General features: G+C 52.6%; 1 protein-coding gene across 14 annotated transcripts; it reads left to right on the forward strand.

Moving 5' to 3' along the window:
* The first annotated feature begins 554 nt into the window (after positions 1–554).
* Positions 555–23091, forward strand: LOC135576251 (C-type lectin domain family 2 member B-like). Of its 14 annotated transcripts, none has more exons than XM_065040058.1 (7): positions 555–675; positions 3109–3506; positions 10762–11159; positions 11356–11451; positions 11825–11997; positions 12384–12484; positions 12654–12896. In XM_065040058.1, the coding sequence occupies exons 3-7, from the start codon at positions 11027–11029 to the stop codon at positions 12775–12777; spliced, it is 627 nt and encodes a 208-aa protein (XP_064896130.1). In that variant the 5' UTR covers positions 555–675; positions 3109–3506; positions 10762–11026; the 3' UTR covers positions 12778–12896. The 14 variants fall into 14 exon arrangements, 9 of the variants coding, with proteins under 9 accessions (XP_064896130.1, XP_064896151.1, XP_064896101.1 ...); XM_065040079.1 differs by having other exon boundaries at positions 11828–11997; XM_065040036.1 differs by lacking the exons at positions 555–675; positions 12384–12484; positions 12654–12896 and adding exons at positions 4655–10315; positions 19367–19467; positions 19894–20136 and having other exon boundaries at positions 3356–3506.
* The last annotated feature ends 1142 nt before the right edge of the window (positions 23092–24233 follow it).

The following is a 24233-nucleotide window of genomic DNA, read 5'->3' on the forward strand; positions in this document are numbered from 1 at the left end:
GGGGAGATTTTTAGCGAGTAGGTACAACCTACTTGCATGATACAATCCTATTAATCCTATTGCATGATGCAATCAGCAAGAACTCACCAACATGGCACAAAAAAACCTCCTCTTTCCCTGGAGACCGAGTGGACATGCACACTTCAGTGTGCACAGTGGGAACCCAACTCCTCTGAGTTCCCTCTGAACTCACCTGCTGCCCAGCAGGTGGGGACACGTAGCTGCACAGCTGGATCCTTTATAATCCAGGTGCAGCTCTGAACTCCTGAGAGCACAGCCCTTATTTCCAGGGCTGGGCCACTCTTCAACTTTCTTTAATAAATACCAGAATCTCCAGGACAAATCTGCTACCCCATTGCATCGCAGCACAAAACGTGAAATAATATGTACTGACAAAGCTAATACGGTTTGGAACTCTAAAGGCCGACTGATATACTGGTGAGGAAAGGGGATTTCCATAACGACTTCCCCTTTCCCTCGCCAGCTCAAGCAGAACCTGGAAAAATCTGAGGCAAAAAACTTTAAGTATCGTGCTGGTTTACGCTGATTGGCCAGAGCGCTGGGCGGGCTGTGCGAGTCTATATAAGGGCGGGAACGGAGTAAAATCCGCTGAGTTGCGTGGCGCTGTGGTGCGCGCTGGTACCTGCGGAAGCGGAACGCGGGTGCGCACCTCCGGTAGGTGCTACTCCGGTTTGGTAGCTCATTGCGGCGGGAGGCCGGTGGTGTCGGGGCGAGGAGAGGCCGGGGCGGGTCGGGCGCGGTGCTTGGCGCTCCTTCTCCTCCGTGCTGCCGGTCGGGCGGTGCGCTGCCCAGCGCTGTGATGGGCGCTGCGGGGAAGGGACCGTGGCGGGCTCGCTCTCCTCTTAGCGCTGTCTTTTCTCCCTGGGGAATGGTGTTTTCTTCCTCGGTGCCGATGGAGGAGCGGATGTTTGTGCCCCTGCCGCCCCGTTGCCGCTGTTATCCCAGCTGTGCCAAGAAGGGAGTTGTCATGAGCCAGTCGGTGTTGTGAATCATTTCAGAAGAGGGCTCAGCCCTGGCGCCCGTTTTCCCATGCGGGGGCACTGCTGCAGGGGGTGGTACGGGGAGGGTGAGCGGTGGGAAGGGGGATGCTCCCGGCCAGCGAGTGCCTTGTGACCGGTCTGGGCAGGGTGCGTGCAGGGTGGTGGAGAGCGGCGACGAGAGGCCGGGGCGGGTCGGGCATGGTGCTTTTCTCCCTTTTCTCCGTGTTGCCGGTCGGGCGGTGCGCTGCCCGGCGCGGCGGTGCGGGGATGGGACCTTGGCGGACTCTCTCTTCTCTTAACCCTCTCTTTCCTCCGTGAGCGATGGCGGTTTCCTCCCGCTGGTGCTGCCTGGCGGCTGCGCGGTTTAGGACAGAGGAAGTAGGGGGGTTGTGTGGTAACTAGGTGTCACGGGAGAAGCAGGGTGATGCAATTCATTGTTTCTCCGAGAGCTGCTCAAGGCAGGGAAACTGGTGCCTGGAGTGTGAGAGGAAATATATAAACACCAAAGTCAATTATACTGCTAAGGAGGCGTTGTTTATTTTATCAGCACTGTGGAACACTAGGGATCGTTCTTCAACAACTGGATGCTCTTGCGTTGCTTATATTCACACAACAATTACATATTCTTTACAGTTTTTAGAAATTCATAACATACAGGACATCTATACTAGGAAATAATTGCATAATCATAAAGATAGTATCAAGTTAGTTATAATTGCTTAGTTTCTTACTCACAATACCTCTATTAATTGCTATTCAAATATAAACTTAACACTCTGCTCCTAAACAATGTATCACTTAATACCCGGCGGTGCGCTGCCCGGAGGGTGCGGGGAAGGGACTCTGGCGGCCTCGCTCTCCTCTTGGCGCTCCGTGCCGCGCTGCTCCGTGCCGCGCTGCTCCGTGCCGCGCTGCTCCGTGCCGCGCTGCTCCGTGCCGCGCTGCTCCGTGCCGCGCTGCTCCGTGCCGCGCTGCTCCGTGCCGCGCTGCTCCGTGCCGCGCTGCTCCGTGCCGCGCTGCTCCGTGCCGCGCTGCTCCGTGCCGCGCTGCTCCGTGCCGCGCTGCTCCGTGCCGCGCTGCTCCGTGCCGCGCTGCTCCGTGCCGCGCTGCTCCGTGCCGCGCTGCTCCGTGCCGCGCTGCTCCGTGCCGCGCTGCTCCGTGCCGCGCTGCTCCGTGCCGCGCTGCTCCGTGCCGCGCTGCTCCGTGCCGCGCTGCTCCGTGCCGCGCTGCTCCGTGCCGCGCTGCTCCGTGCCGCGCTGCTCCGTGCCGCGCTGCTCCGTGCCGCGCTGCTCCGTGCCGCGCTGCTCCGTGCCGCGCTGCTCCGTGCCGCGCTGCTCCGTGCCGCGCTGCTCCGTGCCGCGCTGCTCCGTGCCGCGCTGCTCCGTGCCGCGCTGCTCCGTGCCGCGCTGCTCCGTGCCGCGCTGCTCCGTGCCGCGCTGCTCCGTGCCGCGCTGCTCCGTGCCGCGCTGCTCCGTGCCGCGCTGCTCCGTGCCGCGCTGCTCCGTGCCGCGCTGCTCCGTGCCGCGCTGCTCCGTGCCGCGCTGCTCCGTGCCGCGCTGCTCCGTGCCGCGCTGCTCCGTGCCGCGCTGCTCCGTGCCGCGCTGCTCCGTGCCGCGCTGCTCCGTGCCGCGCTGCTCCGTGCCGCGCTGCTCCGTGCCGCCGGTCAGGCGCTGCGCTGCCCGGCGCAGTGGTGGCCGGTGCGGGAAAGGGACCCTGGCGGGCTCGCTCTCCTCTTGGCGCTCCCTTTCCTCCGTTGGGGATGGCGTTTTATTCCCCCGGTGCCGATGGAGGAGCGGATGTTTGTGGCCCCCCCGTTGCCGCTGTTATTCCAGCTGTGCCAGGGAGGGAGCTGTGAGGAGCCCGTCGGTGTTGTGAACCATTACAGAAGAGGGCTCAGCCCTGGAGCCCGCTTTCCCAGCGGGGGCACTGCTGCCGGGGGTGGTACCGGGGGGTGGTACCGGGGGGTGGTACCGGGGGGTGAGCGGTGGGAAGGGGGGTGCTCCCGGCCAGCGAGTGCCTTGTGACCAGTCTGGGCAGGGTGGTGAGGAGGGTGCTGGGGGCCAAGAGCTGGTCACTCAGATCACTGACTGTCTGTTTGTATCTCCAGGTGTTGGGAACTGTCTGCAGTGTCACAGGCAGAGCAGGGACAGGGTAGGCTTGTGCAGGCAACACCTTCCTGAGCCTGTGAGTCATCCAGGACTGGCTGTGGCTGATATTTGAGGCCCTAGGGTGGCCCTGCTGGATATGCAGAGTTAGACATCTGGATCTGCTGCGTCTTCCTTGTGTTCTCTGCAATCTGCCAAGACAAGGATAACGGTTGTGGTCATAGAACTATGTCCAAGCTTGACTGGAAACAGGTTTTGCCATCACTTATGATGCCTTGGACACAAGACCATGTTTCCTCCCAGGAAGAAGTGAAGCAGGCCTTGGGTCCCCAGGGCGAAGGGGCGTCCATTCACCAAGAGATGCCAGGGAATGCAGGCAGAAGGGCGTGCAGGGCTCTGGGTGAGTACAGGTCCTTATCAAGTAGCCTGTAGCAGCCCTCACCACATATCTATGCCTCTGGCAGCTCTCCTGTGGCTGACTGTCCCCTGGCGGGGGTCCCTTCTGCCTCCCTAGGCAGCAGGTGTGTGGGGTGGTGGATATGTGACAGCAAGCAGGACAACAGACAGGGTCTTCTTCATATCCCGGCCATGGACAAAGAGAGCAAGACCCTCGTGATCTCCCAGTTTCATGCTTCGTATGACATGGATGGCATGGAATACCTCATTGGGCAATTTTGGGTCACCTGTTCTGTCTACCCCTCCCTGCAATTACAACCCTCCCACTTATCAGATGTACAAAATCTATCAGCAGTCTTGGCTGCTATAGCAATAAAAGATAAACCTGTGCCTTTTCTGCATAACATTCCTACAATTAGCTCAGAAAAACCATAAATATTAGCCATTGCTTTTGACCCTAGGTTTCCTGTAGCACACTCTCAAATGTCTGTGCTTTAAAAAAGTAATTTATTCAAACAATATAAAAAAAAAATTAAATGGAAAAGTACAGCAGAGAAATTGTCCAGACTCTGTGCCTCTCAGGCAAAGGGACCCCAAGACAAAAGTGGCTTGGGCTTTTCAGCCCTTCTTTCTATAGCGTACCTGTTGCATGACACACTCTGAAGGCATCATGACTCTGCACAGGAAGCACAATCATTTCCCAGTGTCTTGACATTAATTCCATGCAACCTGATCTGATTTTAAGAATCATCTGAGCCACCAGAAACATTGGCTGTTAATACTAGTGGAAATACAGCATTCAGAATTTCCTTGGTGATTCCTCACTTGCACAAGCAGATCTGCACCACCCCAGTAGCTTCTTGTAGCACATGCAACTAAACAGAATTCTCAGAAAACGTAATTTGAGCTTACAATTTACTTAACAAATCTTGACCCAAGAGAGGTATAGGGCTTTCTGGCAAATACAAGAATTCATATGGTAAAACTTTGTTCCCAATTTGGCATTCCATTGGTCTCAAAAAATGGCCTTTCTTTCATTCGCTCCCATGACCTCAAAAACTAGCACGGTGAATTTACTAAGAAGTCTCTTACAACCAGTTACCACACAATAAGTCTATTAAAAAGAATCTTTTTTTGTGTGTAATTTCCCAGCTTCGTTAGAACTATGGATCCACTGGCAATGCCTTTAAATTTCACCCTCAGACTCCTTCATGCAGTGTTACAGTTCTCTAGCAGTAACATTGCTGGGAGGAGGGGGGAGGCAGGGGGGAATTAAACTTCCCTCTGGCCCCCATCTGAGATGGCAAGATCTCCAGCCCCTCATGAAAACAAATCAGTTTGAACTCCACATCAAACCAACCTGGCTCCACTCCACACCCACATTAGTACCAGTCTGACCCGGAGAAGCACTGAGCACTCAGACCGCTGTGAAAAGACCGACTGCAGCAAGGAGGTAAAACGATGAGCTCTCTCCCCACATGTGCCGGAACCTAAGAAACAAGACTGAAGCAAAAAGAAACACCAACAACCCCTGATTCAAAGCCGAGAAGCCACGCAGTGCCACAACAAGGATGGATGACAACACTTGATGAAAAAAAAAAACAGAGCGGGGGGAATAAAGCCCCCGTTTCTCCACTTAGCAGCGGGCAACCAGGTTTTTCCTTTTTTCTCTTCTTCTTTCTCTTCTTGCTGCAGTTCAGATGTAGCCAAGGCCACGCAGGTGGTGTAATCGCTGGTATGAGGTGGGAGGCTCTGGCAAGCTCCTCGGTTACAATGAGCTGAGTTTATCTTGCAGCTTCACACAGGCCTGAAATGTATATTCAAACTGTACAACACAGGCCAGGGGTATTTTGCTTTTTTCTTTGCCCATTTCATTCCAATCAGCAACTTCGAATGCTATCGCAATAGAAGATAAACCTGTGCCTTTTCTGCATACCATTCCTACAATTAACTCAGTAAAACTGTAAATATCAGCCATTATCCCCTCTGGAGTGAACAGTCTGAAAAACTTGCAGCCGACTTCAGAAAAATGCAGTTACTTAGAAGAACCTAATTAAAAAGAAAAATCACTAAAAGAGGATTGGTCTTGTTTTGACCAAAACCAGGACAGGGAGACCTTATCGCTCTTTCCAACTCCTACAACAGCAGTTGTAGTGAGGTGGGCATCAGTCTTGTCTTCCAGCTAACAAGAGATAGGATGAGAGGACATTAAAGAAATGCTTTTGACCCTAGGTTTCTGTAGCACACTCTCAAATGTCTGTGCTATAAAAAAAGTAATTTATTCAAACAATATAAAAAAATTAAGCAAAGAAACAGTCCAGACTCTGTGCCTCTCAGGCAGAGGGACCCCAAGACAAAAGTGGCCTGGGCTTTTCAGCCCTCACAGTCTCTGCTGTGCACCCACTCTTCACACACCATTCATGTGCTGTCCACACACACCTTTTGGTCCAGGCACATCTAGTCCAACCCCCCTGCAATGAGCAGGGACAGCTCCAACTACACCAGGTTGCTCAGAGCCCCGTCCAGCCTGGCTTGGAATGTTTCCAGGGATGGGGCATCTACGACTCTTCTGGGCAACCTGGGCCAGTATTTTACCACCCTCACTGTAAAAAATTTATTCTTCATGTCTAGAATACACTTGTATATACTCTGGCATGTGGCAGCTTCTGCAGCTCTATCTGCTGATTACTCCTTTCAGTTTTGCTGGATCCTTTGGTATGAGCTGGACAGTGTACTACAGCAATTTCCCTTGAAGGCTGAATAGCTTCAAACAACATTCGGTTTTCAGTCTCATTAGAAATATGTTTTCTTCCCTGAAGTAAGGAATCCTTGTTCTTTCTATAGCGTACCTGTTGCATGACGCACTCTGAAGGCATCATGACTTTGCACGGGAAGCACAATCATTTCCCAGTCTCTTGACATTAGTTCCATGCAACGTGATCTGATTTTAAGAATCATCTGAGCCACCAGTTCAAAAAGGCCTAGGGCTGTCTTTTTTGACTTGGCTGGCAAAAAGACCCACTCTGAAATCTGTAACGGATCTTCCCCCTTTCTCCTGCCATTGTGTGATCATGGCAAAAGAAATGCATTGATTAATCAAAACAATTGCTTGTACAGGCACCGTCAAATCAGTTCTCCGTACATGTTTACTATTGGTTGCTTGTTCAATTTCCGCAATTACCTTCTGTGCTTCTGTTGTCAAAGTTCATGGGGCAGAAATAGTAGTGACTCCTCGCCATAGGTCAAACAGTGGCTGCAATTGAGAAGAGGGGATTCCTACATACGGCCTCACCCAATTTATCACTCCTGCCAGGTTTTGCACATCATTCAGAGTTTTTATTTTTACTTGCAGCTTTGTAGGTTGTGATGTCCTCGTTTGATCCAAAATCTTCATGCCCAAATAAAGCCATGGGTGTTGCTGTTGCACCTCCTGAGGTGCAACAACCAGCCCATACTGATTTAATGACTCATGTGCCTTGTTTTCCATTTCACCTAATTCTTGTGGTGTTGCTGCAACCAACAAGATGTCATCCATGTAATGATAGCAATATCCCGATGGAAACAAAGCACGTACCGGCCTCAGAGCTTTTGCCACATACCGCTGACATACGGTAGGTGAATATTTCATCCCTTGTGGCAGCACTTTCCAGTGCTACCTTTTTGCTGGCTCTCCATTATTTACAGATTGAGCAGTAAAGGCAAACTTTTCCATGTCTTGTTCTCCTAAAGGAAAAGTAAAGAAACAATCTTTCAAATCTATTACAACAGTTTCCCACTGCATTGGAATCATTGTCAGAGAAGGTAACCCTGGTTGCAAAGCTCCCATAGTTGCCATAACATCATTAATTTTTCATAAGTCATGTAATAATCTCCATTTTCCATATTTCTTTCTTATAACAAACACAGGAGTATTCCAAGGGCTATGTGAGACCTCTATGCGTTCCACAGCTAACCGTTCCATCACAAGAGATTGCAGGGCTGCAAGTTTTGCCTGAGCAAGGGGCCACTGATCGACCCATACTGGTCCTTCAGACACAGCTCCATGGGGCAGGGAAGGGGGCAGTCCCAAGCTGCCCCACGGGGATCCCCCCATTTGCTGCCAGGGACCCACAGGGAGAGACACCCCAGGGGTTAACAGCCTGCCCCAGGGCACAACTGGGGGTGTCCCTGCCCCTCCCCAGGACCCCTGGGACAGGGCAGGGGAACAGGGGTCCTTTTCTCCAGGCTAAACAGCCCCAGTTCCCTCAGCTGCTCCTCATCAGACTTGTGCTCCAGATCCCTCACCAGCTTTGTTGCCCTTCTCTGAACTCACTCCAGCACCTCAATGTCTATCTTGGAGTGAAGGGCCCAAAACTGAACACAGGATTTGAGGTGCGACCTCAGCAGCACCCACTTTTCTCCCCGTGTACCCCAGTTCACATTTCTGTTGCTGGCTGAACCACACAACCATCACGATCATGTGGTTGTATTAATAATACAAGTATTCATACTTAATTACATGTATCATAATTTATACTACTGTATTGAGACGAATAAACAGCAAAGTCAATTATAACGTTAGGCAGGCATTCTTCATTTTATCAGTGCTGGGAAACACTGGGGATCATCCTCCATAAGTTCTCCAGGGACTGGATGTTCTTGCCTTGCTTATATTCACACAACTGTTACATATTCATTACAATTTTTGGAAATTCTTAACATACAATACATCTACACCAGGAAATAATTGCATAATCAGGAAGTTAGTCTCAAGTTAGTTACAATTGTTTTGTATCTTACTTACAGTACATTGATTAATCGCAAGTCAAATATAAGCTGAACACTCTGCTCCTAAACAATGTATCACTTAGCCTTCTGTCTCCCTCTTGTCATGGAGAAGGATCTAAAACTTGAAAAGTATCCCCTCATTTTGCAGGTGTCACAAAGCATCTATCATGTCAATGGGTTAATGATGAGTATGCCTTTTGTAACTTAATGACAGTATGCATTAATTTAGCAGCTTCTCTTCAGTATCAGTAATGCTGCATCAATAATACCATAATGAGGGCTACCAAAGGAAAGCTAGAAACATTCCCTGTGAGAAAGGGTACACGACTGCTCACCACCAAGCACCACTACAGCACACAGCAGCCAAGGATGCTGATATTATTAATGAATTCTCTTCACCCAAACTTGCGGCCTGATGACCTAACAAGAGGCACATCTAAATGAAGCAGAGAGGTAAAATCCCTCTTGGCACTGCTCAGGGAGGGGCAGAGCCACCACCGGGACAAGGATGAGCTATTGCTGGTGACAAAGGGACTTTGTCACCCCCCAGATTGCCCCAGTTCCCTCCCAGTTTGGCACTCAGGACAGAAAATCGGTGCCTGCTCCACACTCGCACTCTCAAACCCCTTCGTGATGGACTGTGGTGCCTGGGCAGGGTGGAGGGGACGCAGCCCTGTTTGGTGATCCAGAGCAGGCACGGTGTGCCACGCTGTCCCCCCTGCCCCGAGACACCCATTGCTGCTTCACCTCGGCTGCCCGTCCTCCCTGAGGACTGCCTGGCAAAGCCGAGTTTAACTCTCACCAGGGACCAACCTCCACCCATCCAGCCAGAAAGTGGGTGGATCAGTAAAATCCTGCTCTCAGTACAGGCAGAGACTGGGGGATGTTGCTGAGATTGTCCACATTTCTAGATCCAGTGTGGAAACTGTCCAGCCCTCTCAACACAATGCACATTGGAGCCGTGCCAAGGAGAGAGGTTGGAAAAGAAAGTTTTTCCTCTGTGTGAGTTTCTGGCAGGCAAGCTGGCACACTCAAATTGGTTTTTACAGCATTTTTTTGGCACCCTGTAAGGATTTAGCTACCACAACAGCCTTACTTACGAATAACACCCACACAAAGAATTACCTGGCAAAGTCAGCCTATTTATGTATATTCTCACAGCTTGTCTGTTGACCCCAATGTGCCTGGCCTCAAACTTGCTGCAATTAATTCTCAACAAGGCCAGCAGCATTTCAAAGGCATATCAGAAGACCTGATGGATACACACCCCTCCCCTCCACCCCAGTCTGAATTCACTGAATTTATTCATCCGGGGAGATTTTTAGCGAGTAGGTACAACCTACTTGCATGATACAATCCTATTAATCCTATTGCATGATGCAATCAGCAAGAACTCACCAACATGGCACAAAAAAACCTCCTCTTTCCCTGGAGACCGAGTGGACATGCACACTTCAGTGTGCACAGTGGGAACCCAACTCCTCTGAGTTCCCTCTGAACTCACCTGCTGCCCAGCAGGTGGGGACACATAGCTGCACAGCTGGATCCTTTATAATCCAGGTGCAGCTCCGAACTCCTGAGAGCACAGCCCTTATTTCCAGGGCTGGGCCACTCTTCAACTTTCTTTAATAAATACCAGAATCTCCAGGACAAATCTGCTACCCCATTGCATCGCAGCATAAAACGTGAAATAACACGTATTGACAAAGCTAATACGGTTTGGAACTCTAAAGGCCGACTAATATACTGGTGAGGAAAGGGGATTTCCATAACGACTCCCCCTTTTCCCCATTGCTCCTCAAAAACGGGGAAAAAGACCTGAGGGGGTGGGAACTTCCATGAGCTGCTCCGCTAGCTCAAGCAGAACCTGCACAAATCTGAGGCAAAAAACTTTAAGTATCGTGCTGGTTTACGCTGATTGGCCAGAGCGCTGGGCGGGCTGTGCGAGTCTATATAAGGGCGGGAACAGAATATAATCTGCTGAGTTGCGTGGTGCTGTGGTGCGCGCTGGTACCTGCAGAAGCGGAACGCGGGTGCGCATCTCCGGTAGGTGCTACTCGGGTTTGGTCGCTCATTGCGGCGGAAGGCCGGTGGTGTCGGGGCGAGGAGAGGCCGGGGAGGGTCGGGCGCGGTGCTTGGCGCTCCTTCTCCTCCGTGCTGCCGGTCGGGCGGTGCGCTGCCCAGCGCTGTGATGGGCGCTGCGGGGAAGGGACCCTGGCGGGCTCGCTCTCCTCTTGGCGCTGCCTTTCCTCCCTGGGGAATGGTGTTTTCTTCCCCCTGGTGCCGATGGAGGAGCGGATGTTTGTGCTCCCCCGTGTTGCCCTTGTTCTCCCAGTGGTGGTACAGGGAGGGTGAGCGGTGGGAAGGGGGATGCTCCCAGCCAGCGAGTGCCTTGTGCCCGGTCTGGGCAGGGTGTGTGCAGGGTGGTGAGGAGGGTGCTGGGGGCCAAGGGCTGCTCCCTCGGATCACTGACTCTCTGTTTGTATCTCCAGGTGTTTGGAACTGTCTGCAGTGTCACAGGCAGAGCAGGGACAGGGTAGGCTTGTGCAGGCAACACCTTCCTGAGCCTGTGAGTCATCCAGGACTGGCTGTGGCTGATATTTGAGGCCCTAGGGTGGCCCTGCTGGATATGCAGAGTTAGACATCTGGATCTGCTGCGTCTTCCTTGTGTTCTCTGCAGTCTGCCAAGACAAGGATAACGGTTGTGGTCATAGAAGTGTGTCCAAGCTTGACTGGAAACAGGTTTTGCCATCACTTATGATGCCTTGGATACAAGACCATGTTTCCTCCCAGGAAGAAGTGAAGCAGGCCTTGGGTCCCCAGGGCGAAGGGGCGTCCATTCACCAAGAGATGCCAGGGAATGCAGGCAGAAGGGTGTGCAGGGCTCTGGGTGAGTACAGGTCCTTATCAAGTAGCCTGTAGCAGCCCTCACCACATATCTATGCCTCTGGCAGCTCTCCTGTGGCGGACTGTCCCCTGGCGGGGGTCCGTTCTGCCTCCCTAGGCAGCAGGTGTGTAGGGTGGTTGGGGGTGGTGGATCTGGGACCGCACAGTTGCTCACTGCTGGTGGCTTTTTCCTCCTCCAGGTAAGTGGTGCAGACACCCTCCAGTGTATGTCGTGGTGCTGGCTGTACTCGTGGCTTTGGTCCTGGCTTTGGCAGTGGCTGCTGCTGTGCTGTCAGGTAAGGGAGCAGCAGGTGCCTCTGTGCGGCCCCTCAGCACAGAGCCGTGTGTGCCGCCAGGCTGGATGTGGCCCCTTCCTCTCCGGGCTGGGGCAGGTGTTGGTGTGTGAGGCCAAGGCTGGTGGGGTCAGACCCTCAGGCTGGCTGTGTCCCTGCCCTGTCCCAGAGGTGCTGGGGAGGGGCAGGGACACCCCCAGCTGTGCCCTGGGGCAGGCTGTTAACCCCTGGGGTGTCTCTCCCTGTGGGTCCCTGGCAGCAAATGGGGGTTCCCCATGGGGGGAGCTTGGGACTGCCCCCTTCCCTGCCCCATGGAGCTGTGTTCCCTGGTCCCTGTGGAGCAGAGTCCTCCGACCTTCTCCCCTTCCTTCTCCAGCAGGAAGAGATGGAGCGAGTGCAGCTGCGGTGCTGGGCTGTCCTGATGACTGGGTTGGGTACCGCAATGTCTGCTACTACCTCTCGAAAGAGGAGGGGAGCTGGGAGTGGAGCCGGGAGCGGTGCTCCTCGCTGGGGGCTTCACTGGCTGTGATCAAGAGGGAGTGGGAAATGGTGAGTGAGGTGCTACAGTGACAATGTGGGGGGTCTGGGTTGGGTGCAGACCTCAGGGTTGGTGCTGGGAGGCTGGAGGTGCTTCTAGGGACAGAGATGCAGTTCTGGCCTGTGGCCTCAGAGGGAGGGAGGCACAGGGTACAGTGTGGAGCCCAGGGTGTGTGTCCTCTCCCATGGAGCTCCGCGGGACCGCAAGCACAGCAGAGCTCCAGCAGAGCAGGACCAGCGTGTCTGGCCAGGCTGGGGAGCTCTTACAGAAGCTGTGGAGCTTGGTGGAGCAGCTGTTGGGTGGGAGGTGCTGCTGTCTGCGGCCTCACGTGGGGCTGGGACAGGGACTCTGGGTGAGCAGCAGCTCCTGACTGTTGGCTTCTCTCTTTCCTCTCCAGGAGTTTCTGTCACGGCTCAGGGGCAACATTGACTACTGGGTTGGGCTGCGCAGACAGGATGGGCGCCCGGAGTGGGTGGACGGCAGCAGCTTCAACCACACGTGAGTCCCGTTGTGATCCAGGGTCACGGGGAGACCATCCGGTGGCAGGTGCCTGGTGGGACATGGCTACAGGGACTGTCCCTAGCAGGCAGCCCTTGTCCCCTCCAGGTGCTTATGGGGAGAGCTGCTTCCCCAAGGGTACTGACGGTGTCATTGCTTACTCTTGCAGGATCCCTTTGAAGGGCCGAGAGCCTTGTTTCTTGCTGAATTACCCTCATCTCTTGAGTTCAAACTGTTTGCGGACCCACCATTATCTCTGCAGCAAGGCCCAAGCTGTGATGTCAAATAGTTGATGGGGAGAAAGGACCTTCTTCGTGCTGGGAACTCCACAACTTTTCCGCTTCTAGTTTTATATTTATATTTACTAGTGGTGTATTAGTATTTTTACTTATTTAAACTGTTTTTATCTCAATCCAAGTTTCTCCTGTTGCTTTTGATTCCCTCCCCTGTTGGAGGGGTGGGAGAGAGAGTGTCTGTCGAGGTTTTATTGCCAGTTCGGGTTAAACCACAATGGGGGAAAGAAGTGTTTTTTCCTAACTTCTCCTTTTCCCTGCAAGCAGCGTGCCTGTACCCTGCTTTTCCTTTCTCCAGAGGAAAAGCAGCCCTGTGGCCTCGACCAGGTGCTGGGGCTGCACTCCCTGGCAACTTTGGGGCTGTTTAGCTGCAATAGTGGCAGGAAGCTCTGGCCCTGCTGGCAGGTCGTACCTTGACAGTGGTCATCAGTGGTTTGGTTTCCTGTTCCCCCTCCATGTCCCAGCCCTGTGCCTTCCTGGTTCTTCCGTGACACGGAGGATGAGGATGGTTACATGGTCTTGGGAAGGGGGAAGTCACAGGGAGTTCGAGTTCCCTCCAGGATGCAGGTAATGGCGGGTTGTATCTGTTGGTTTCCCCCCGCTAAACTGGTGTCAGAAAGTATGGGGGCGCGGGGTGATAATAGGTGTGATGAGAGAAGCAGGGTGATGCCACTCATCATTTCTCTGAGGGCTGCTCAGGGCAGGGAAACTGAAGCCTGGAGTGTGGGAGGAGGGTCTGGTGGGGCTTTTCTCCAGGTGTGTGACCCCAAAAGTGGGAGCAGAGGGATTTTTGGGGGACACTCAGCTCCTCCTGCTGCTGGTCCATTCCTGGGGTCATGCCCTTGTGCAGGGGGGGCTGCAGGCATTTGGAGGGGTCACCCCCCTGTCCACACTGCTTAGGGCTCTCTGGGGATGGAGGGGGGTTGACAGATGCTTATGAGCTCCCCTTCTCTTTTGGGAACCCCTGTTCCTTTCTGTGGGATGTGGCCTGCCAGAGCCCCAGGAGAGTTTTGCCCCACAGTGGGTACATGTCCCCGCATCAGCCACCTGACATCCCCACTGCCTCCTCAGGGCCGTCATTGGCTATGGTGAGTTGAGGAGGTGCAGGAGGACACACACAGGGTACCCCTAAAACCAGGCTGAGGATCTATCTGTCCCAGTGTCTTGGCTGGTGGCAGAGAAGGGCAACCTGAGAGGACCAGGGGGGTCTGTGACTACGTCGCTGGGACACAGTTGTGCTGATTTGGATGGTGTCTGCCTGGAGCTGAGGAAGAGCCTGTGTCCCCTACAAGATGACGCACCCCCTATGGTGTCCCCTCATTGGGACTGGCCCCCACTCCTACAAATAAGCCCTGGCAGAGAAACCCTCTGGCATTATCCCCACCCTGGGTGCCTTAGTGTGGCAGTGTCTGTATGTCCATCAGCAGAGGGTGAGGGGTGCAAGATCTGCCCCTCTGGCTGGACGCTGCGTGGAACCGAGTGCTACTGGGCTGCTGATGAGACCAGCTCTTGGAGCGAGAGCCAGGAGGACTGTGTGAATTGGGGGGCTGAGCTGCTGATGCCGGGAGACCATGATGATCAAGAGGGAGTGGGAAATGGTGAGTGGGGGGCTCCTGTGGCAATGTGGGGAGAAAGGACCTTCTTCATGCTGGGAACCCCACAACTTTGCCATTTCTCGTAGCACAGAAAGGTTTGGGAATCGCCTTCTCAGCTGCAGGTCTGTGGTGCTGCTTGTCTCAGCAACCTCTCGCTGCCAGTTCTCTGAGGAACCTGCAGGTGTGGAAGGCATCAGGGACACTGTGACTGTGTGAACTGAGACCTCAAGCACAGAACTGGTTTCTTTGTCCTGGGAACACCCCAGTGCTCATCTTGCTTTTCTAACAATTCTTCTCTATCTGCTTTTGCGCCATGGTGATGGAGCTGAAGGTGCTGCTGCCGGATGAGATGGGTACGGAGAGCCTGGCTGAGGTCCCTGGCCCTTTGCCAGAGTGTGAAGTGGGCTCTGTGTGGCACACATGACCAGGGCAGACCTTGTTGCTATTTTTCTACTATATTTTTCTTAAAACATGGTTTCACAGAGGCACCCTGAAGTTTGTTTAAGGGACAACAGGGTCCAAACCAGCTTTTATTAAACCAGTGAGAAACAGGGTTTTAGCACTCCAAAAGTGACTTGAATACAGGTTTGGATATCAGTTGAGGAAAATTATTAATGGGCAGCAACAGGAGGTCCCCAGTGTTCATGCACGTGGCTTCACCCAAAACAATACTGGAGCCATCCCTGAGTCCGGGAAGAGTACACACTTGCCTGGACATGGTGTGGGATTATTTTAAAGGGATACACATACTTCCATTCAGTATAGAAAGCAATCCTGTGAGGGTAAATTGATAAGACACTCACAATCCTGCACGGAATCTTACACGTGCTTATGTGGAAGCACGGGAGGAAAATACACTCGCAATTGTGCAAGGAAATAATTCGTACACGTGCTCGTACTGAGCACGGAAATTACGCGCGCAAATGTGCGCGGAAAGTATCAATACACATGCAAATGTGTATGGAAAGTAGATAGACTCGCAATCCTGCGAGGGTTAATTTTACTCACACATGTGGCGGCAAGGCAAGTGGAGTCTCGTTTTCCCTGCAGGCAACATCCCTGTACCCTGATTTTCCTTTCTCTAGAGGAAAAGCACCCCTGTGGCCTTGATCAGGTGTTGGGGCTGCTCTCCATGGCAATTTTGGGGCTGTTTAGCTGCAATAGTGCCAGGAAGCTCTGGCCCTGCTGACAGGTCGTACCTTGACAGCAAAAGCCCTGTGTGGTCATCAGTCATTTGGTTTCCTGTTTCCTCCTTCCATGGCCCCAGCCCTGTGCCTTCCCGATTCTTCTGTGACATGGAGGTGTGGATAACTACAGTGGGTCCATGGATTCCCTGATGGAGGGTGACCCAAAGGAGGTGACCCAAAATTTCCCACTGAGGTATTCCATGCTATCCATGGCATACGAAGCATGAAACTGGGAGATCACGAGGGTCTTGCTCTCTTTGTCCATGGCCGGCATCTGAAGAAGACCCTGTCTGCACTCCTGCTTGCAATCCTGATCCTGCTGTTGGTCTGTGCATCCCTGAATCCAGTCCCTCTTTACTGGGGAGTCCAGCCCAGGAGTTGGTCCTGCAGCTGCTGGTGTCAGGATGTAGGCTTTGTATATTTTGCATTATATTCTCTTATTATTAGTAAAACCACTTTTTCAGGGGCTTTTTTGTGTTTTGGTTTGGTTTTTTATTTTTAACTTTCCAACTTGTAATTCTCTGCCCCTGTTCTTCCTTTTCTTAGTGGGGAGGATGGGAGTTAATAGAGAGCATCTGCCACACTCTGCAGATGTTGCCCTGCAATAAATGATGACACCCCCCTCATCCTCCTTTTCTCCAGGCTAAACAGCCCCAGTTCCCTCAGCTGCTCCTCATCAGACTTGTGCTCCAGATCCCTCACCAGCTTTGTTGCCCTTCTCTGAACTCACTCCAGCACCTCAATGCCTTTCTTGGAGTGAAGGGCCCAAAACTGAACACAGGATTTGAGGTGCGACCTCAGCAGCACCCACTTCTCTCCCCGTGTACCCCAGTTCACATTTCTGTTGCTGGCTGAGCCACACAACCATCACGATCATGTGGTTGTATTAATAATACAAGTATTCATACTTAATTACTTGTATCATAATTTATACTACTGTATTGAAACAAATAAACAGCAAAGTCAATTATAATGTTAAGCAGGCATTCTTCATTTTATCAGTGCTGGGAAACACTGGGGATCATCCTCCATAAGTTCTCCAGTGACTGGATGTTCTTGCCTTGCTTATATTCACACAACTGTTACATATTCATTACAATTTTTGGAAATTCTTAACATACAATACATCTATACTAGGAAATAATTGCATAATCATGAAGTTAGTCTCAAGTTAGTTACAATTGATTGGTATCTTATTTACAATACATCTATTACTCGCGAGTCAAATATAAGCTAACCACTGTGCTCCTAAACAATGTATCACTTAGTCTTCTGTCTCCCTCTTGTCATGCAGAAGGATCTAAAACTTGAAAACTTGTGCCGACCCCCACCCCCCCCGCGTTGCCCCTGTCCTCCCAGTCGTGGTACAGGGAGGGTGAGCAGTGGGAAGGGGGATGCTCCCAGCCAGCGAGTGCCTTGTGGCCGGTGTGGGCAGGGTGTGTGCAGGGTGGTGGGGAGAGGAGAGGGAGAGGGAGAGGGACAAGGAGAGGGACAGGGAGAGGCCAGACCGGGACGACAACGACGAGCGGGTGGGTCGGGGCGACGACGACGACGAGCGGGTGGGTCGGGGCGACGACGACGACGAGCGAGCGGGTCGGGGCGACGACGACGACGAGGAGCGGAAGGGCAGGTCGGGGCGACAACGACAACGACGAGCGGGAGGCTCGGGACGACGAGCGGATGGGTCGGGGTGACGACGACGACGACGAGCGTGCGAGTCGGGGCGACGACGACGACGAGCGGGCGGGTCGGGACGACGAGCGGGCGGGTCGGGACGACGAGCGGACGGGTCGGGGCGACGACGACGACGACGAGCGGGCGGGTCGGGACGACGACGACAACGACGAGCGGGAGGCTCGGGACGACGAGCGGGCGGGCGGGTCGGGACGACGACCGGACGGGTCGGGGCGACGACGACGACGACAAGCGGGCGGGTCGGGGCGACGAGCGGGCGGGTGGGGACGACGACGACGACGAGCGGGCGGGTCGAGGCGACGACGACGACGAGGAGCGGACGGGCAGGTCGGGGCGACGACGACAACGACGAGCGGGAGGCTCGGGACGACGAGCGGACGGGTCGGGGCGACGACGACGACGAGCGGGAGGCTCGGGGCGACGACGACGACGAGCGGGTGGGTCGGGGCGACGAGCGGGCGGGTGGGGACGACGACAACGACGACGAGCGGGCGGGTCGGGGCGACGACGACGACGAGCGGGCGGGTCGGGACGACGAGCGGGCGGGCGGGTCGGGACTGTCAGTAACAGAACCAGTTTTACAAAATGTTCCTGAAAGGATGAATCATTTTTGTAAACTGTCCCTGAAAGGATGTTCAAGCATATCGTGTTCGAGTATACTCTTATCTTAACAACCTAGCTTTTATCTTAGCCTAAATACGCATAGAGTGAGGAGAAGTACATGCAGTATCTCCGGAGGTTGAGCAAGTCAGCAGTTATCTAGCTATAGAAGTAGTACGCCTGTGCAGTACCCAAAGGTGAAAGGGACAGAAGTGATGAAGACTACTTACTTCATCCTGAAGACCCCCTGAAAGACCACCAGAGGACACTGCACATGATCAAACTAGTTCCAAGATGTTGCAATCGATGTTGCAATCAATGTTGAGTAACCGTTACATATCTTAATGAATACATGAATATATATGTGAATGGACTGCATAAATACTGTGTAACTTAAACTGACCAGCGAAGCCAGCTTTGGGTGCGAACCCCTGGTTTCCCAGCGCTTAAATAAAGCACCGCATATAACTACGGCCCGTGGTTATGTGTCCTGATTGCTAACAGGACGACGGCGACGACGAGCGGGCAGGTCGGGAAGACGACGACGACGACGAGCGGGCGGGTCGGGAGTACTTGGCGCTCCTTCTCCTCCGTGCTTTCCTCCCTTTACTCCGTGCTGCGGTTCGGGCGGTGCGCTGCCTGGCGTAGTGGTGGCCGGTGGGGGGAAGGGACCTTGGCGAGCTCGCTCTTCTGTTCCCTTTCCTCCGCGGGGGATGGCGTTTTCTTCCCCCTGCTGCCGATGGAGGAGCGGATGTTTCTGGCCCCCGCCCCGTTGCCGCTGTCCTCCCAGCTGTGCCAGGGAGGGAGCTGTGAGGAGCCAGTCGGTGTTGTGAACCATTACAGAAGAGGGCTCAGCCCTGGATCCCGCTTTCCCATGCGGGGGCACTGCTGCCGGGGGTGGTACCGGGGGGTGAGCGGTGGGAAGGGGGATGCTCCCGGCCAGCGAGTGCCTTGTGCCCGGTCTGGGCAGGGTGTGTGCAGGGTGGTGGGGAGGGTGCTGGGGGCCAAGGGCTGGTCCCTCAGATCACTGACTGTCTGTTTGTATCTCCAGGTGTTGGGAACTGTCTGCAGTGTCACAGGCAGAGCAGGGACAGGGTAGGCTGTGATCAAGAGGGAGTGGGAAATGGTGAGTGAGGGGCTACTGTGGCTATGTGGGGGGTCTGGGTTGGGTGCAGACCTCAGGGTTGGTGCTGGGAGGCTGGCGGTGCTTCTAGGGACAGAGATGCAGTTCTGGCCTGTGGCCTCAGAGGGAGGGAGGCACAGGGTACAGTGTGGAGCCCAGGGGGCGTGTCCTCTCCCATGGAGCTCCGCGGGACCGCAGGCACAGCAGAGCTCCAGCAGAGCAGGACCAGCGTGTCTGGCCAGGCTGGGGAGCTCTTGCAGAGGCTGTGGAGCTTGGTGGAGCAGCTGTTGGGTGGGAGGTGCTGCTGTCTGCGGCCTCACGTGGGGCTGGGACAGGGACTCTGGGTGAGCAGCAGCTCCTGACTGTTGGCTTCTCTCTTTCCTCTCCAGGAGTTTCTATCACGGCTCAGGGGCAACATTGACTACTGGGTTGGGCTGCGCAGACAGGATGGGCGCCCGGAGTGGGTGGACGGCAGCAGCTTCAACCACACGTGAGTCCCGTTGTGATCCAGGGTCACGGGGAGACCATCCGGTGGCAGGGGCCTGGTGGGACATGGCTACAGGGACTGTCCCTTGCAGGCAGCCCTTGTCCCCTCCAGGTGCTTATGGGGAGAAGGGTACTGGCCATGCCCCTGCCCTTTCCCAGGGGTCCTGGGGAAGGGCAGGGACACCCCCAGTTGTGCCCTGGGGCAGGCTATTAATCCCTGTGGTGTCTCTCCCTGTGGGTCCCTGGAAGCAAATGGGGGATCCTCTTGGGGGGAGCTTGGGAGCTTGGCCTCACACACCAACTCCTGCCCTAGCCCGGAGAGGAAAGGGCCACATCCAGCCTGGCGGCACACATGGCTCTGTGCTGAGGGGCCGCACATAGGCACCTGCTTCCCCAAGGGTACTGACGGTGTCATTGCTTACTCTTGCAGGATCCCTTTGAAGGGCCGAGAGCCTTGTTTCTTGCTGAATTACCCTCATCTCTTGAGTTCAAACTGTTTGCGGACCCACCATTATCTCTGCAGCAAGGCCCAAGCTGTGATGTCAAATAGTTGATGGGGAGAAAGGACCTTCTTCGTGCTGGGAACTCCACAACTTTGCCGCTTCTAGTTTTATATTTATATTTACTAGTGGTGTATTAGTATTTTTACTTTTTTAAACTGTTTTCATCTCAATCCAAGTTTCTCCTGTTGCTTTTGATTCCCTCCCCTGTTGGAGGGGTGGGAGAGAGAGTGTCTGTCGAGGTTTTATTGCCAGTTCGGGTTAAACCACGATGGGGGAAAGAAGTGTTTTTTCCTAACTTCTCCTTTTCCCTGCAAGCGGCGTGCCTGTACCCTGCTTTTCCTTTCTCCAGAGGAAAAGCAACCCTGTGGCCTCGACCAGGTGTTGGGGCTGCTCTCCCTGGCAACTTTGGGGCTGTTTAGCTGCAATAGTGGCAGGAAGCTCTGGCCCTGCTGGCAGGTCGTACCTTGACAGTGGTCATCAGTGGTTTGGTTTCCTGTTCCCCCTCCATGTCCCAGCCCTGTGCCTTCCTGGTTCTTCCGTGACACGGAGGATGAGGATGGTTACATGGTCTTGGGAAGGGGGAAGTCACAGGGAGTTCGGGTTCCCTCCAGGATGCAGGTAATGGCGGGTTGTATCTGTTGGTTTCCCCCCGCTAAACTGGTGTCAGAAAGTATGGGGGCGCGGGGTGATAATAGGTGTGATGAGAGAAGCAGGGTGATGCCACTCATCATTTCTCTGAGGGCTGCTCAGGGCAGGGAAACTGAAGCCTGGGGTGTGGGAGGAGGGTCTGGTGGGGCTTTTCTCCAGGTGTGTGACCCCAAAAGTGGGAGCAGAGGGATTTTTGGGGGACACTCAGTTCCTCCTGCTGCTGGTCCATTCCTGGGGTCACGCCCTTGTGCAGGGGGGGCTGCAGGCATTTGGAGGGGTCACCCCCCTGTCCACACTGCTTAGGGCTCTCTGGGGATGGAGGGGGGTTGACAGATGCTTATGAGCTCCCCTTCTCTTTTGGGAACCCCTGTTCCTTTCTGTGTGATGTGGGAAACTGCAGTGGGTCCCTGGATTCCCTGACGGAGGGTATGGGAACAGAGATCAGCCTTGGGCATATTAAGGTTTACCCATGAGGAAGATGGGAGTAAAGGAGTATCCGGAGATATTAAGGTGTATCCATGAGAGAGAAGGGAGTAGAAGAGTAACATTGATGATAGCAAAATTAGCCAATGAGGTGTTACTGCTGTAACTTGTAACCAGTAGTGAAGAGACACATGAATTGGTAAAACTGTATAAAAAATGCACTTGTGGCGATAAATGGCATCTCTACCACGACATATGGTGACCCTGATGTGATCCTGTATGAAGAAGGATCTCGCATGAAGAAGAGACAGCGGTGAAGCTGTGACAGCCGAAGACGAGCTGTGGAGATGGAGCCCGGTACAGGTGACAGAGCAGCAGGGGGGAGCTGCCGAAGATCCGGATCCTTGAAAAGACACCACGCCAAGAGTTGGTGAGCTACCAGAAAATGGCGGGGGTGGAACTTATCTAAAGAGGAGGGTACTAATATTATCTACATGGAAATTGCTTCTGAAGAAGTGGGGTATTAGCCTTCTGGAACTGACTTTACAAAGGACTATGTTACTGTGAAAAATGCAGTTGTGATTCATGCTAAGATGTTTAATGTTTACAGGTATAACCAAATGAGGCACGGACTCTGAACTTGGAAAAGGGAAAGGTGGTTAAGTTCTATGTAAAAAGTTATGAGAAAGTTATGTAAAAAGTTATGAAAGTTAGGAAGTTAGATTGATAGAGGGAACTAACATTTTAAGGGTTAAGCAACTATATAATAAGGGCCTACTAGGAAGCTAACATTTTAAACCACATAATTAATATCTAGTTTAGAGCTGTATGTAACTAATTGTGCTAATGTCCTGGTTTTGTTAAAAACAAGTTTCTCTTTCAGTGAATTTTGCCTGTCAGCTAAAGCCTTCATATTAGCTGCATTTTCCTGGAGAACCAGACACATGTTTTGGTAAACCTAGCAATGGAATGCAAACTTATTGATAAGCACGGATGGACATCTCGCGAGAGAGGCAACGAGAAACAAGTGACCAAGAAACTGACCAACTGCGTATAACATTCCATTCACGTGAATACTTCATATAAAAGTGGGAGATCATGAGGATCTCGTCCCTTTTGCCTTTGTTTTTTCCCTTCTGCTTATGGCCGACATTAGGAGAGGACCTTGCTAGTCGTCCCTGCGAACTGAGGCCTAGTGACAGACTGAATCCAGCTCCGGTTGGCTGCAGAGTCCAATCCAGGACTTTGGGTGCCGGCTCTGCAGTTGCTGAGACTTTCAAGATTGGTTTTGTGTATTTTGTATTATTTTCTCTAGTCTTGTTAGTAGCATTAGTAAAACATTGTTAATTTTTCCAACTCTCTTCTCTCTGTCCTTCTTTCCCTCCTGATCACCTGTCCTGAGTGGGAAGGGGGGAAAGGGAGGGGCAAAAAGGGGGAAGTGGGGGGGAGAAGGAGGTTAACAATACATCTGCCAGGGTTTTATTGTCACCCTGCGATCTAAACCCTCGACAGTTAAAAAAAGCAGGACTTCATTAAATGCCGAGATAAGAAGTTTTACAGCACCAGCTGCAACCTTGAGGAGACAAGATAGCCAAGATTTACAGCAAAAAGGGGGGTGCCAGTCTGGTTTCAGTTGGTTTGGTAGCTTGGGTTCCAGCCGGTTCCTCCTAATGAGCCAAAGTTAAAAAGTCCACTGTGACGAAGCTGAAGGAGCCTTCATCCAACGACCCCTAAAGACCCTTCCTCAAATTCACCAAGTGACATTGTGCAGGCGCAACAGGGGAGGGTCAAGGAGGGGAATGTGTAAATGGTTATCTGAGACTTATTTTAATAAAAAGCGGGAAAGGTCATGAATATGTATAAGCGTTTCTGGGGTCATTATGAATATGTAATACCATACTGTATTTAAGCACACTTCTTATTGTTGAAAGTGTGCGTGTTGGGTGGAGTGAATCCCCCACGCACCCAGCGCTGTTCTACTTATGCTCTAATGAACACATGTTTAAAGAATACAGTTAAGGAATTGGATTAAACATTGTTTATCCACAGGAAAAGTGTAAGTTATTTATTTCATTACTATGGGGCAAAGCACTACCCAAAGATCCAAAGACTTTGAGAGGATTAAAAGAGCAATGGGAACAGGCAGAGACAGCGGAGGGGGGTGGCTTTCCTGGGCTAGACTTGGGAAAAAAGAGAGTGCACTGTTCGAACCCCCCTGTTACTAATGATTCTCCAGCAGCGTTGAAGTCCGTGTTATCTGATGACTCAGATGAGGATCTGCAGCGCTTTCTTGAAAAGTTAAAAGGAAAACGAGTATGTGTACGTGTTGCCCCGAGATCGGATAAAAACCATGAAAGACTCAAAGCAAAATTAGACCTATGCAATGTAACAGCTCTTGATCATTTAGGACAGAACAATGGGGATTCGTTGAAAGGGACAGGTATCCCCCAGCTCTTGGAAGAGACACTAATTGGCACACCACAATTACAGGCAAGATTAGTTTCTGAAATCCTGAGGCAGTCAACAGGCCTTGCATATCAAGCTGTGATAAAGGTGCCTGAAACTGACAAAGCAGCCAAATAATTTACAGATATTAATCAGGGTCCCAATGAGAATTACACTCAATTCATTGACCACCTTCAAGAGGCCATCAATAAGCAGGTTGAAAACTTAGAAGCTAAGGAAGTGCTAGTGTTGAAATTAGCAGTAGAGAATGCTAATGTTTGCTGTCAATCTGTTAGTTGCGAGTTTTACAGTACGTATTATGTGCTTCTGTGTATTGCGTCTCTGAAAATCAAGCAGCTTGTCAGGAAGGTGAGTTAATTGTTTTACTGGTTGTTGTCAGAATTGTTTCTTTGTGGTATAAGTGTGCCATAAAACCTACTCCCCACTTTTTCCACTCCTGCTGCAAGCAGCCCTGTGCTTCCCCGCCTCCCTCCCTCTTCTCATGGTTTTTACTTACGAGATGGGGTCGGAAATTACTGTTTTCAGTCGTGTTCCTAAGTAATCAGTATTGGGAGGTGTTTTAATACACAGGAAAGCACTTGGAAATATGAGGAAGGAAGATCTTGTGAAATATTATGGTCAATGGTGGCTGCTGTGTAAGTTAGATGAATGGGAAAAGTGACCGGAGGATAGAACCTTGACGTCTAATACTTTGTCGCAATTAACGTTCTTTTTAAGGCGAGCAGAGCAG

The sequence above is a fragment of the Columba livia genome, chromosome 1, assembly GCF_036013475.1.
Source record: "Columba livia isolate bColLiv1 breed racing homer chromosome 1, bColLiv1.pat.W.v2, whole genome shotgun sequence".
Classification (NCBI taxonomy): Eukaryota; Metazoa; Chordata; class Aves; order Columbiformes; family Columbidae; genus Columba; species Columba livia.

Bases quoted from the DNA above. Each gene is read 5' to 3' on its own strand.
- LOC135576251 (XM_065040022.1), top strand. From the start codon at position 3,335: ATGTCCAAGCTTGACTGGAAACAGGTTTTGCCATCACTTATGATGCCT. The intron at 11,452-11,824 runs GTAAGGGAGCAG...TTCCTTCTCCAG, and splicing joins GGCTGCTGCTGTGCTGTCAG to CAGGAAGAGATGGAGCGAGT. The intron at 11,998-12,383 runs GTGAGTGAGGTG...TTTCCTCTCCAG, and splicing joins TCAAGAGGGAGTGGGAAATG to GAGTTTCTGTCACGGCTCAG.